General features: G+C 43.0%; 1 protein-coding gene across 1 annotated transcript in view; it reads left to right on the top strand.

Moving 5' to 3' along the window:
- The window catches only part of LOC133526607 (disks large homolog 5), a 49,003-nt gene that overhangs the window by 20,634 nt on the left and 15,890 nt on the right, over positions 1 to 12,479 (top strand). The window contains exons 30-36 of the mRNA XM_061863298.1: positions 1,727 to 1,803; positions 2,069 to 2,199; positions 4,840 to 4,936; positions 5,678 to 5,768; positions 7,690 to 7,763; positions 9,596 to 9,659; positions 10,259 to 12,207. Of these exons, the coding sequence (XP_061719282.1) occupies positions 1,727 to 1,803; positions 2,069 to 2,199; positions 4,840 to 4,936; positions 5,678 to 5,768; positions 7,690 to 7,763; positions 9,596 to 9,659; positions 10,259 to 12,207 (2,483 nt within the window). The remainder of the gene's footprint in view (positions 1 to 1,726; positions 1,804 to 2,068; positions 2,200 to 4,839; positions 4,937 to 5,677; positions 5,769 to 7,689; positions 7,764 to 9,595; positions 9,660 to 10,258; positions 12,208 to 12,479) is intronic.

Genomic DNA, 12,479 nt, shown 5'->3' with positions numbered 1-12,479 from the left:
GCCTCCCTGACTCCTGGCTCCCCCTTCCTCCCCGCCGCCGCCACGCGCGGCGCCGCGCAGCTCCGCCTGCAGCGCGCCGCCGCGCGCCGCCTGCACCGCCCGCTGCGCCGCGCCGACACCAGCGCCTTGCACCTGCAGCACGGTCAGTAGCCTCCCTGACTCCTGGCTCCCCCTTCCTCCCCGCCGCCGCCACGCGCGGCGCCGCGCAGCTCCGCCTGCAGCGCGCCGCCGCGCGCCGCCTGCACCGCCCGCTGCGCCGCGCCGACACCAGCGCCTTGCACCTGCAGCACGGTCAGTAGCCTCCCTGACTCCTGGCTCCCCCTTCCTCCCCGCCGCCGCCACGCGCGGCGCCGCGCAGCTCCGCCTGCAGCGCGCCGCCGCGCGCCGCCTGCACCGCCCGCTGCGCCGCGCCGACACCAGCGCCTTGCACCTGCAGCACGGTCAGTAGCCTCCCTGACTCCTGGCTCCCCCTTCCTCCCCGCCGCCGCCACGCGCGGCGCCGCGCAGCTCCGCCTGCAGCGCGCCGCCGCGCGCCGCCTGCACCGCCCGCTGCGCCGCGCCGACACCAGCGCCTTGCACCTGCAGCACGGTCAGTAGCCTCCCTGACTCCTGGCTCCCCCTTCCTCCCCGCCGCCGCCACGCGCGGCGCCGCGCAGCTCCGCCTGCAGCGCGCCGCCGCGCGCCGCCTGCACCGCCCGCCGCCTGCACCGCCCGCTGCGCCGCGCCGACACCAGCGCCTTGCACCTGCAGCACGGTCAGTAGCCTCCCTGACTCCTGGCTCCCCCTTCCTCCCCGCCGCCGCCACGCGCGGCGCCGCGCAGCTCCGCCTGCAGCGCGCCGCCGCGCGCCGCCTGCACCGCCCGCTGCGCCGCGCCGACACCAGCGCCTTGCACCTGCAGCACGGTCAGTAGCCTCCCTGACTCCTGGCTCTCCCTTCCTCCCCGCCGCCGCCACGCGCGGCGCCGCGCAGCTCCGCCTGCAGCGCGCCGCCGCGCGCCGCCTGCACCGCCCGCTGCGCCGCGCCGACACCAGCGCCTTGCACCTGCAGCACGGTCAGTAGCCTCCCTGACTCCTGGCTCTCCCTTCCTCCCCGCCGCCGCCACGCGCGGCGCCGCGCAGCTCCGCCTGCAGCGCGCCGCCGCGCGCCGCCTGCACCGCCCGCTGCGCCGCGCCGACACCAGCGCCTTGCACCTGCAGCACGGTCAGTAGCCTCCCTGACTCCTGGCTCTCCCTTCCTCCCCGCCGCCGCCACGCGCGGCGCCGCGCAGCTCCGCCTGCAGCGCGCCGCCGCGCGCCGCCTGCACCGCCCGCTGCGCCGCGCCGACACCAGCGCCTTGCACCTGCAGCACGGTCAGTAGCCTCCCTGACTCCTGGCTCTCCCTTCCTCCCCGCCGCCGCCACGCGCTGTTACTGAAGTTCATGTACACTCTCGTACACGATAGTCAAAATAATCTAACCATTGAGAGCTGTAGGGCTAAGATGGTCGGATTTTTATCATTTGTCACCACGGCTGTCACGTTCTAACAAGTATGTAAGCGCGAAAGTGACGGGTATAGTGACAAGTGATAATAATGGAACCATGCTGCCACCGCTGAAGTAGGCAAACTTAGCGTCTGACTAGTTAACAACCAAATTTTTTTCAATTCCGTTTTACATAAACTTGCATTTGTTTTGTGTTTTAATATTTTTTTAAATAAAGTACTTAATTTTCAAATATCTCTACCAGGTATTTTCATCAGTAAAATATCTCCGGGTAGCGCCATCGCAAAAGACGACATCTTCGTAGGGGATCGCATAGTCAGTGTAAGTATCAGCTAATTCTTCAACTTAAATTAAAACCAATTTTCCATTAGACTTTGTTTTACATATGGTCACAAATAAATTTATATCTTTTAAAAGTAATATGAACTAAATAAAAAAAATATTATGTCATTGTCACGTCAATATAATAATACATGTGTATATTTTATACAATTTCTAAGTGACAGAAGACAAACGAATTTCAGCTATTTCATGTTTGTGACGCGTATGAACGGTATCAAAATTAATATGGTAAATAAATTGACAGATTAACAACAGATCGCTCGAAGGCATGAAGAGCGTGTCGGAAGTGTGGGCACTCCTCAACGAGTGTCAATATGAAACTGTGACACTTACGTTGTTGCGGCCGCTCTATCCCTGCTGCTTAGATGCGAACAGGTATGTCTGCGTTATAGACATATTAGTACATTGACAGATTGACATCAGATCGCTTGAAGGCATGAAGAGCGTGTGGGAAGTGTGGGGCGTGGGCACTACTCGATGAGAGTCAATATGAAACTGTGACAGTTACGTTGTTGCGGCCGCTCTATCCCTGCTGCTTAGATGCGAACAGGTATGTCTGCGTTATAGACATATTAGTACATTGACAGATTGACAACAGATCGCTTGAAGGCATGAAGAGCGTGTGGGAAGTGTGGGGCGTGGGCACTACTCGATGAGTGTCAATATGAAACTGTGACACTTACGTTGTTGCGGCCGCTCTATCCCTGCTGCTTAGATGCGAACAGGTATGTCTGCGTTATAGACATATTAGTACATTGACAGATTGACATCAGATCGCTTGAAGGCGTGAATCGCCTTTTTCATTCTGTCGAGTGTTATGTATTGGCGTCAAACACAATGCGTAAACTTGTTGATGCACTGTTCGGCCTAAGTATGATGTGATGCACTAGCAAATAGAGGGCGTCTATTCATTACGTGAGGGCTTTAGAGGCGGGAGGGATGTCAAGCCGAATTACAGATTTAGCTAAGTCGTAATGTACCAGTATCTCCATGATAAATTAAAATAAATTAATAAAATAAATAAATTTTATAGGACATACTTAAACAGATTGACTAAGTTCCACAGTAAGCTAAAGAAGGCGTGTGTTCTGGGTACTCATACAACGATATATATGATATACAAACACCCAAGACTCAGGAACAAATATCTGTGCTAATGACAGAAACAAATGCCCTTGCCGGGATCCGAACCAGTACCATCGGCTTAATAGGAAGGGTCACTACCCACAAGCCCAGACCGGTCGTTAAATATAATATACATAATTAGGTCTAATGTTAAACATCGTCTTTCATGGCTCCAATCTAATGTGAACTTCCATTGGGATTGTATTGACATATAAAATCAATATTTACGTTAGTTTGTTTACGCATTTTTGAATTTACGTAATCGCATCTGACAATGGAGGAAAATATGTTAGTGTTTTCACAATTATGCATCTCAGTCGTGTTTTGTATCTCGCGGACTACACTACTTAAGACGTGTTAGGGATTTTTTGGAAAATAGTGAATTAGTGAAATAGAGAATAAGCGTGAGTAGTTACGGGGGTAACGCCAATGATCTTCGATCTGTACCCCTAGTGTAAATTTATTAGATGGCGTAACGTCACGTACGCGTTTGCGTTAAGTCTCATTTTTTATGGGATTTTGAGCTTCCAAAACGTTCCGCTTGGCGTGCTGTTTCTAAATCCCATACTAAATGAGACTTAACGCAAACGCGTACGTCACGTTTCGCTATCGAATAAATGTACACTAGGAGTACTGAATTTTCTAATGTTTTTTGTAGCTTATCATATTAACAGCAACGGCTGTAAGCAATATAGTATACCACATTTACTTCAAAATTCACTGTCTTCGAGATATTTGGTATCAAAGTTGAACAATTTTAGCCCAAAAACTGGTTTACTGGCCATAACTTTTGTGTTAATTAGTTTAAAATTAAAATCTCTGACCAGTTTTTAGAGACGTCAGAGACAAACCCAAATGTGTAGATTTCGTACATGTAATATCCTTCACAGCAATCTAGTAACGAAAAAAGTGGTTTTGTAGACAACGTTTAAAAAAAAAGTGTTGATTTATTTTAAAATCCAGCTGACCAGAATGGACAAAAAATATCGACGAATCGATAGCCGTTTGTCTTATAATTCTATATTTAGTGCAAATGTAGCAGTAATGACTCGGAATTGGTCAAAAATCGATAAAAACCGCAGAGGGCCCCTGTTTTGTGACGGCAATTAAGCATGAAATCTTCATGGAAATCAACTTTTTACCTTTTTTTACATTGTAATATCGCTTATAGCTTATGAAATGGACACCAAAACCAAGTTTTTATTGAAATTTTATGCTTGATTGTCGTCACAAAACTGACAGTGATTAACTTTCCTTAACACCTCATGCTAGTTGGGTACATAATTTTCTGAAAACTCCTGTTAAATTTCTGTCATCACGCAGTGATCGGAACTATGGGAGTAAAACTTTAACAAAACTTATTAAGCGGACGTAAAAAGAGTGCTTATAGCCTTAAACATATTCGAATATCTATGAATGTAAATATTTTTATGGCTGTAAGTACTATACTATTCCTATCCCTATGGACATGAATATTTTTAGGGCTGTATGCACTATTTTATGTCCGCTTAACAAGTTTTGTTAAAGTTTTACTCCCATAGTTCCGATCACTGATCATCAGTCATCCCAATAAAAATGGTTGCACTAGCCATTTTTATTGGGATGACTGATGACATAAATTTTTGAAGACAAGAATTTAATTTATGAAGTATTATGTAAGTAAAATCATTTACCTATTAAATACACATTCGTATTCGCATTCGGACATTCGCATCTTGCCCATTCGCTAATGTGAAGATTGCGACATTCGTGACATCCCTAATAAATATATCGTTGTCTACAACATAAGCCTAATTGAGCTTACTGTGGGACTTAGTCAATTTGTGTAATATTTATTTATTATTTAATTATGACACTCTAATTGACATTAAAATGTGTATTTTTTTACAGACTATCACTGTTTGACTCCAACGAAAGCAAAATGCTAAGTCTTTGCTCGCAAACTGAAGACTGGTCTCCATTTCTGCACCCACCTTCTGACTCTAAGGTAAATAAGACCCCCCCTCCCCATTTCTGCCCGCCCCCCTCCCTTAACGCTTCAGCTAATTAACCTCGTGTTTCTGTATAATAAGGATTCTGACGATCATTTTTTTTCTATGATTTTTTTCTGTTCTATACAGCATAACCTAGATTTGATTTGATTTTTAACCACCACACACAAACGGCGGGCCGCTTTTTAAATTCCATATTAATTTAAATTGAATTATTTAATTTAATGGATGCTAGTTATACGGTGTAATGTTTTGAAAAGATGTGTTCCGCCGCCTTTTTAATATTTTAACAAATTGAGCACATATCAGTGAACGAATAAGGATCAAAGTCAAATGGCGTTCTAAAAGTTTTAATTATGTGTCGAAAGATGGCAGTAAATTTACGTCGCTACAAAGTTTTCTTTGACAATACACCTCTGTTTCAAATTCTCTTTGTCTATACTCTGTATCTTTAGGTGTTTAAATAAAAGTAAACCGACAATTTGTACATTTTCGGGTAGTTAAAACATTTATTGGTTAACCAATCAAATACAAAACCGCCTGGAGCTGTCACTGAACAACCTGACTTTAACCTACATTATTTGTAATTCATGTAATGTTTTGTTCTACCCTCAAATGGCTCCTTAAGTCAGTTGAGGGTAGATTTTGTTTACTTTAACAACACAACACATGCCTTATTGAGCTTACTGTGGGCTAGATTTGTGTAACAATGTCCCATAATATTTATTTTGGTACAGGTCCACATAGAGCACGGTGTACCGGATTTTGACCGTCGGTACGTGTACCATGTAGCGGCTGGAAGCCAGGGCAAGATACATCAGGAGAGAGGTTGGTATTATAATAAATTCCATTTTTATTCCAGACATTCATTAATGGACAGAATAATTGTGGCTTCACCTGTATATATTTTTATATCTTGAAATACACGGTGTTTTTTTTTTAAGTCCGTTAATTTCAAGGGTGCGTTCCTGAGCTTAAATTAAACGTTCTCGAAGAAACCCGTATTCTAATTAACTCCATTTTGGAGATGATCAATGTTTTGTTTTTATCTGATTAGACCTTCACGAGCGTGTGTACACTTGCCTTTGGGCCTGTTTACATATCGATTAATGTTTATTATAAGTGTATACAATTGCTACTACAATTCGTTTTTTAGCATTAGAAAACAGGTAAACAGTCTTGACATGTGCTTCTATTGAAAAAAGCGGCCAAGTGCGAGTCGGACTCGCCCATGAAGGGTCGGGACCCTTACCAATTAAGACGTATTAAAAAAAAAACTACTTACTAGATCTCGTCCAAACCAATTTTCGGTGGAAGTTTGCATGGTAATGTATATCATATATTTTTTTTAGATTTTTCATTCTGTTATTTTAGAAGTTACAGGGGGGGGGGGGGGGGGGGGGGACACACATTTTACCACTTTGAAAGTGTCTCTCGCGCAAACTATTCAGTTTAGAAAAAAATGATATTAGAATCCTCAATATCATTTTTAGAGACCTATCCATAGATACCCCACACGTATGGGTTTGATGAAAAAATATTTTTTGAGTTTCAGTTCTAAGTATGGGGAACCCCCAAAATTTATTGTTTTTTTTTTCTATTTTTGTGTAAAAATCTTAATGCGGTTCATAGAATACATCTACTTACCAAGTTTGAACAGTATAGCTCTTATAGTTTCGGAAAAAAGTGGCTGTGACATAAACGGACAGACAGACGGACATGACGAATCTATAAGGGTTCCGTTTTTTGCCATTTGGTTACGGAACCCTAAAAACGCTTTTCAACCTTTTGAACGCCACCCCTATCGCACGCGGCGCGTAATCGTGAACCTTGTCGGTATGCATGAAGGTTGATATTGGGCTGTAGCCGCGCGCGTCATATGACGTCTTTGGCGGTCAAAAGGTTAAAAATCAGTAACTATTACTTATGAAAGCAAAAGAATGTAAATGATCGTATAAGATTAACGCAAGTACTATCTCGGATAATCGATATTCGAAATGTAATTAACATAGTTTTCGATTGTTTGGTGGATTTAATTATAATGTTACAATAATAATAATTCAGCCTATATACGTCCCACTGCTGGGCACAGGCCTCCTCTCATGTACGAGAGGGCTCGGGCTATAGTCCCCACGCTAGCCCAATGCGGATTGGGGATAATGTTACAAATACGCTATTAATTACTTTATATAAAAATCATATCTATGCCATTCAGTTTCCTTAAATGTACTTAGCCATACCCCCAAGTTAACCGAATTAAAAAAAAAAACTTTCTATATTAGCATATTGCATTATCACATTTGTCAGCGAATTTAATGATATACATCCATCCTTTTGACGACCGGTCTGGCCTAGTGGGTAGTGACCCTGCCTATGAAGCCGATGGTCCCGGGTTCAAATCCTGGTAAGGGCATTTATTCGTGTGATGAGCATGGATATTTGTTCCTGAGTCATGGATGTTTTCTATGTATTTAAGTATTTATACATATGTATATATTATATATATCGTTGTCTAAGTACCCGCAACACCAGCCTTATTGAGCTTACTGTGGGACTTAGTCAATTTGTGTAATAATGTCCTATAATATTTATTTATTTATTTATTATTTACATACAAGTTTATTCATTCATTTATATCTTTGTGATTGATAAAGATAAATACCTAATATGGGCCAAAGGCGCTGGAGTAGTAAACTAATCGATAAGATAAGCTATCGACACTTTATTGATACGTTATCGATGTTATCAGGTACATGGGACATGATCAGAGGGAAGATCGAGGCGGTCACCGGACGCAGCAAGTCGAAGGACAAACAAAACAAGGTAAGATTCGTTTATTATTATATTATTAAAGTTACGAAAGCGAAAACAATTCACGCTTCTAACTAAACAGATGCTGCCTTCACTTCATGCTGTAAACCGCGAGCCAGGAACAGATTTCCATGACCATGCGCCTCCCGGGCGAAAACTCGTATAGTGGTTAGCGGATATGTATGATGAACCCTCGTGGACGTCAGCTGCCGCTCCGTTGGTGGGTTGAGGAATGGCAGCCACCGAAACGCGTAAAAGAAAACAAATTGTCTTCGCCTCCCGTTTGATACTTTGTCAGATGTTAAATCAGATGCTATTGTTAATTTAAAAAATCGTCAACCGGTTGTATCATGGTGGTAACGTCAACTGGTCGCATGAATATGTAAAAAATAAGCGCTTTATCTTTTTATGACAGTATAACAAAATCATGAAACTTTGTATGCTTTGCGTCTATAGTTCATGCTCCCAATTATACACATTTTGTCTCTGCACTTCGTGAGGCCCACGTAGAACTAGTACTAGTTACTTCAATGTAATTTAATAGTACATTACGATACAAGTGCGAAAAATAGGAAATTCGCAACGAGTGGTGATAAATTAAAACACGACCGAAGGGAGTGTTTTAAATCCACACGAGTTGCGAATTACTTATTCGCACATGTATCGTACAACGTTTTACAGTACATATGGCCCTTTAAATGTTCGACACAGTAACGTAATATGCTAATTTTCGCACTAGTGCGGTAAAGTAGCACCATATGTACTGTAAAATGATTTACATTTGATTTTTTGATTTGATTTTTTGTGGTGCTACTTTACCGCACTAGTGCGATAATTAGCACATTTCGTAACTATGTCAAAAATTTAAAGGGCCATATGTACTGTAAAACGTTGTACGATACATGTGCGAAAAATATTTCCTATTTTTCGCACTTGTATCGTAACGTAGGTACTATTATTAAACTTTTATGCTTAAGAAACTGCATATATATGTTTAGTCTGTTTACTCATGATACAAATATTGTATATCATCGTTTGTCAATAAATTATAAGTATTATTTTTATCAAAAATATTATTGGTTTAAAATAGTTAGTGTACAGTTGTTTACGAGGTCGGATTGTTTGTTATAATTGTTTGAGAGCTGCGATAAAGATTTCTGTTGTCGAGATAACGCCATTTCCGCTTGGTATTTGTGTTATTGAATGCGTAATAAGAAATTTATTTCATATGATAATAAATATTTTGATTTAGGTACTTCCGGACAAATGCTGCTTGGTTCACTATCTTAAATGCATGTTCGCGTCCATACTTTTGTCGAGTACTTTAATATAAACTGTTACCAAATATCCCGTGAGATGACGCTGTACCGGGAGCGGACCACATCACCCTATCGAAATGTTTAAAGGGATTGTATATAGGGAGCGTGCATGAACTGTAGGAGGCAGCACAGGAGCCGTCAGATTTTTAGCGCGAAGCGTAAATGTGATGTTTATTGTTCCGATGTCGCCCACAAGATGACAGAACCTACTATGCACAAGAAAACACGTGACGTGTAAATGTGCATGTTTATGGTTCCGATTCAGGCCACAAGATGGCAGACCCTCCAACGCGCACGGTCCCTATAAGATAAGGGTTTGGGATTATTTTTAATATATTGGCTTTATTTGTGACTGGTTGTTTATATTCATAGTCAATCCTCCTAAAGTAAAGATCGCTCTTTTTGAATGAGTTAGGGGTACATACAATGCACTTTCAGCAATCATTGTTTCCACGATTTTTTTTTATGCGTACCATTTTTTACATTTTAATGAATAATGTTAATTAAAAGTAATTTATTATCCAGGTACCAGAGTCAGATGCGATAGCAGAGTTGGATTCTGTCATCGACAGCTATCATGGAAAAACAAGTAAGTAACCATACCGACCAAGTCATATAACTATGTAACTTTTAAGTACTGATAAAATGTATGCCATATAAGTTCACAATAACCAAATATGAGTTTCTTTTGGGTGAATCAACTATTTCTTGTTCTGACCCGCCAGCCAGGCGGCAATTCTAGCATAGTTTGTTAGAAGAATTCTTGTACTAAGTTATATTATCATGGTATTCGTGGTTTATAGATAGCCCATTGGGAAAAAACAAAAATGCATATTTTTTTCTTTTTTTACTTAAAGAGTATTTATTTACAATAACAATATACATAATGGATATATACAGATGATTACTATAACTAGGTTATATCTAAAATAGGCCCTTGAGGCATTGTACCAAGAATGCTGGCGGCTTTTCCTCGTTGTATCGCAATACTGATACGTTCTGCGAGGAAGCCGCCAGCTCTTCGGTCACCAGTTACGTCAACCAGACGTTTCGCAATTTCTCCAAAAAACTTGTGCGCGCTGGGACCCCATGGACCAAGAAAAAGTTGTCTTTAATTTATAGTTCATCGTTTTCCTAAAATGTTTGCATAGTTTGGTAACCTCATATTCATATTGTTTCAATTCACAGTCAAAGAAACCAGCAGTGTCCTGAAACGATCGCGAAGAAAAAACAAAGAGTCGCAGAATGATTCAAAAAATGGAGGCACTTGGCCCAAAGCACGAGCTAACTTCGGCCTAGAGGAGAACCCTACTGGGACCATCGTCCAACCACGCTCGAGGAAAGAACGACCACCACTATCCATGCTCCTCAGCCCACCCACCAAGCTGCAACCAGAACCACAAAGGTCTAATACCAATCGGAACTCAAACCCCATACCCCTAGGTCACGCGCCCTTAACACAAGTCACCGCCCCAGCGCGACACTCCGTCTACAAATCCATAGAATCCTCCCCAGCTATCGCCCATTTTCCCAAACCTGCCCCACTTTCTATCCATAATCCCCATCCCCAGTTCACGTCCCCAAGCATGAACTTCGAGAAAATCCGGACGCTTGAGAAAGATAAAATGTCAATGAGCGACTATTCTGAACATGACATCACACCGAACAGACTCAGCTTAGCTCTGAACCCTTCTGACGATTCATTAGACTTCCAGCCAGTGACAAGAAACAGAACTAAAAGCCCTCATTCCTTAGACTTCCATGTCAATAAAGGACCAAGTTCTTTAGATTTTATTTCAAGAAAAACGCCAACATCGCTCGAGCACCAGATGAAGAATCACCCTATTCTAGAACAGTATTATGCTCCAAAAAAGTCTTCATCGCCAAAAACTGTGAACAAATATCCATCGGACAGTGACAGCTTCGGTCCTGACAGCTTAAATAGCAACACCAATTTTGCCATGACAGGCACCTTGCCGTCCCAATCGCGATTACAATCTCAGTATTACAGAGGGCCTTTCGTAAATTCTAATCCTCACACATCGAGTCGATATCCACATTTAGCGAGCCCGACAAATATCCCTCAAAGTCAGTCAGGGGAAAGCATCGGAACGAGCTATGAAATGCATTCGTTCCCCTCACACACTCACAACATGTCTGATCTCCAGCCTGTACCTCGTGCAAATAGAGTATTAGGCGACTACCCTCACGTTTACGAAGGCGGCACATTCCCGAGAAAAAAAGAGAATCAGAGATTCAGAATCCCTTCAAATCCTAGTGTGACTTCTAAGAATTCGGCTGGAAAACTAAGCACAGGTTCTATAGAGAGGAGTTCTGAGAGAAATTCACCTATGCCGACGTATCATGTAGAAATCTTAAGTCCAGGAAGAGGAGCGAAGCAGATAGCCCATAAAGCGACTAGGAATTCAATGCCTGAATACACTGGTTTAGGCTGGAATAAGCCATTACCAGGAGAACTTAGAAGGGTGCATATAGATAAGAGTCAACAGCCGTTAGGCATACAGATCTACTGCCCACCAAGCAGCGGAGGTGTGTTCGTATCAACTGTAAACGAGAACTCACTTGCCAGTCAAGTAGGTTTACAAGTTGGCGATCAGTTGCTTGAAGTTTGTGGTATTAATATGAGATCAGCAACTTACAGTCTTGCCGCGAGCGTTTTAAGGCAGATAGGCAATTCGATAACCATGCTAGTGCAATACAGTCCTGAGAAATACAAAGACGAGGTCGAAGTGTCTGGGAGTTCATCCTCAGGAGAAAGTTCTCATGACGAAGAAGTTTCCCTCTCAGGATCCCCTACCCCTAGAAATTCTCCGGGCCCGCAGCAATCCTTAAGAATGGAAGCGCCGTCGACTGAAGTTGCGACTTTAAGACAATCGCAGACGAGTAAAGACTTGCCGAGGTTTCTGATAATAGAAATGAGAAACTGTTCCGATCTAGGGATCAGTTTGGTAGGGGGTAACGCAGTGGGGATCTTTGTGCATAGTGTGCAGATTGACTCGCCCGCGTATAATGCGGGATTGAGGACGGGGGACCAGATTATGGAGTACAATAATGTGGATTTGAGGAGAGCGACGGCTGAGCAGGCTGCTTTGGAGTTGGCCAAGCCAGCGGAAAAGGTGAGTTGCAGAATTTATGGTGCACTTTTTTTTAGCTTACTATTAATTTTATGGGGATTCGTGTGAACAATTACTCTATGCATAAACTTGGAACATCGGTTTTTCCTCGGACGCCTTTCAAAATGAATTATATAAGACGCTTTTAAAAACTTATCTGCATCGCTAGTCTGGTCGGCTTAAGTTATCACAAATCCGGGAACCCTACGTATTACAGTCCAGACACCAGATTTTGGTACATTATAATACACTGATTGTCATTTCTTGGCTCGAAT

This window comes from Cydia pomonella, chromosome 16, assembly GCF_033807575.1.
Source record: "Cydia pomonella isolate Wapato2018A chromosome 16, ilCydPomo1, whole genome shotgun sequence".
Lineage (NCBI taxonomy): Eukaryota > Metazoa > Arthropoda > Insecta > Lepidoptera > Tortricidae > Cydia > Cydia pomonella.
Note: the sequence above shows the minus strand (reverse complement) of the source record. Positions and strands in the feature narration are given on the sequence as shown.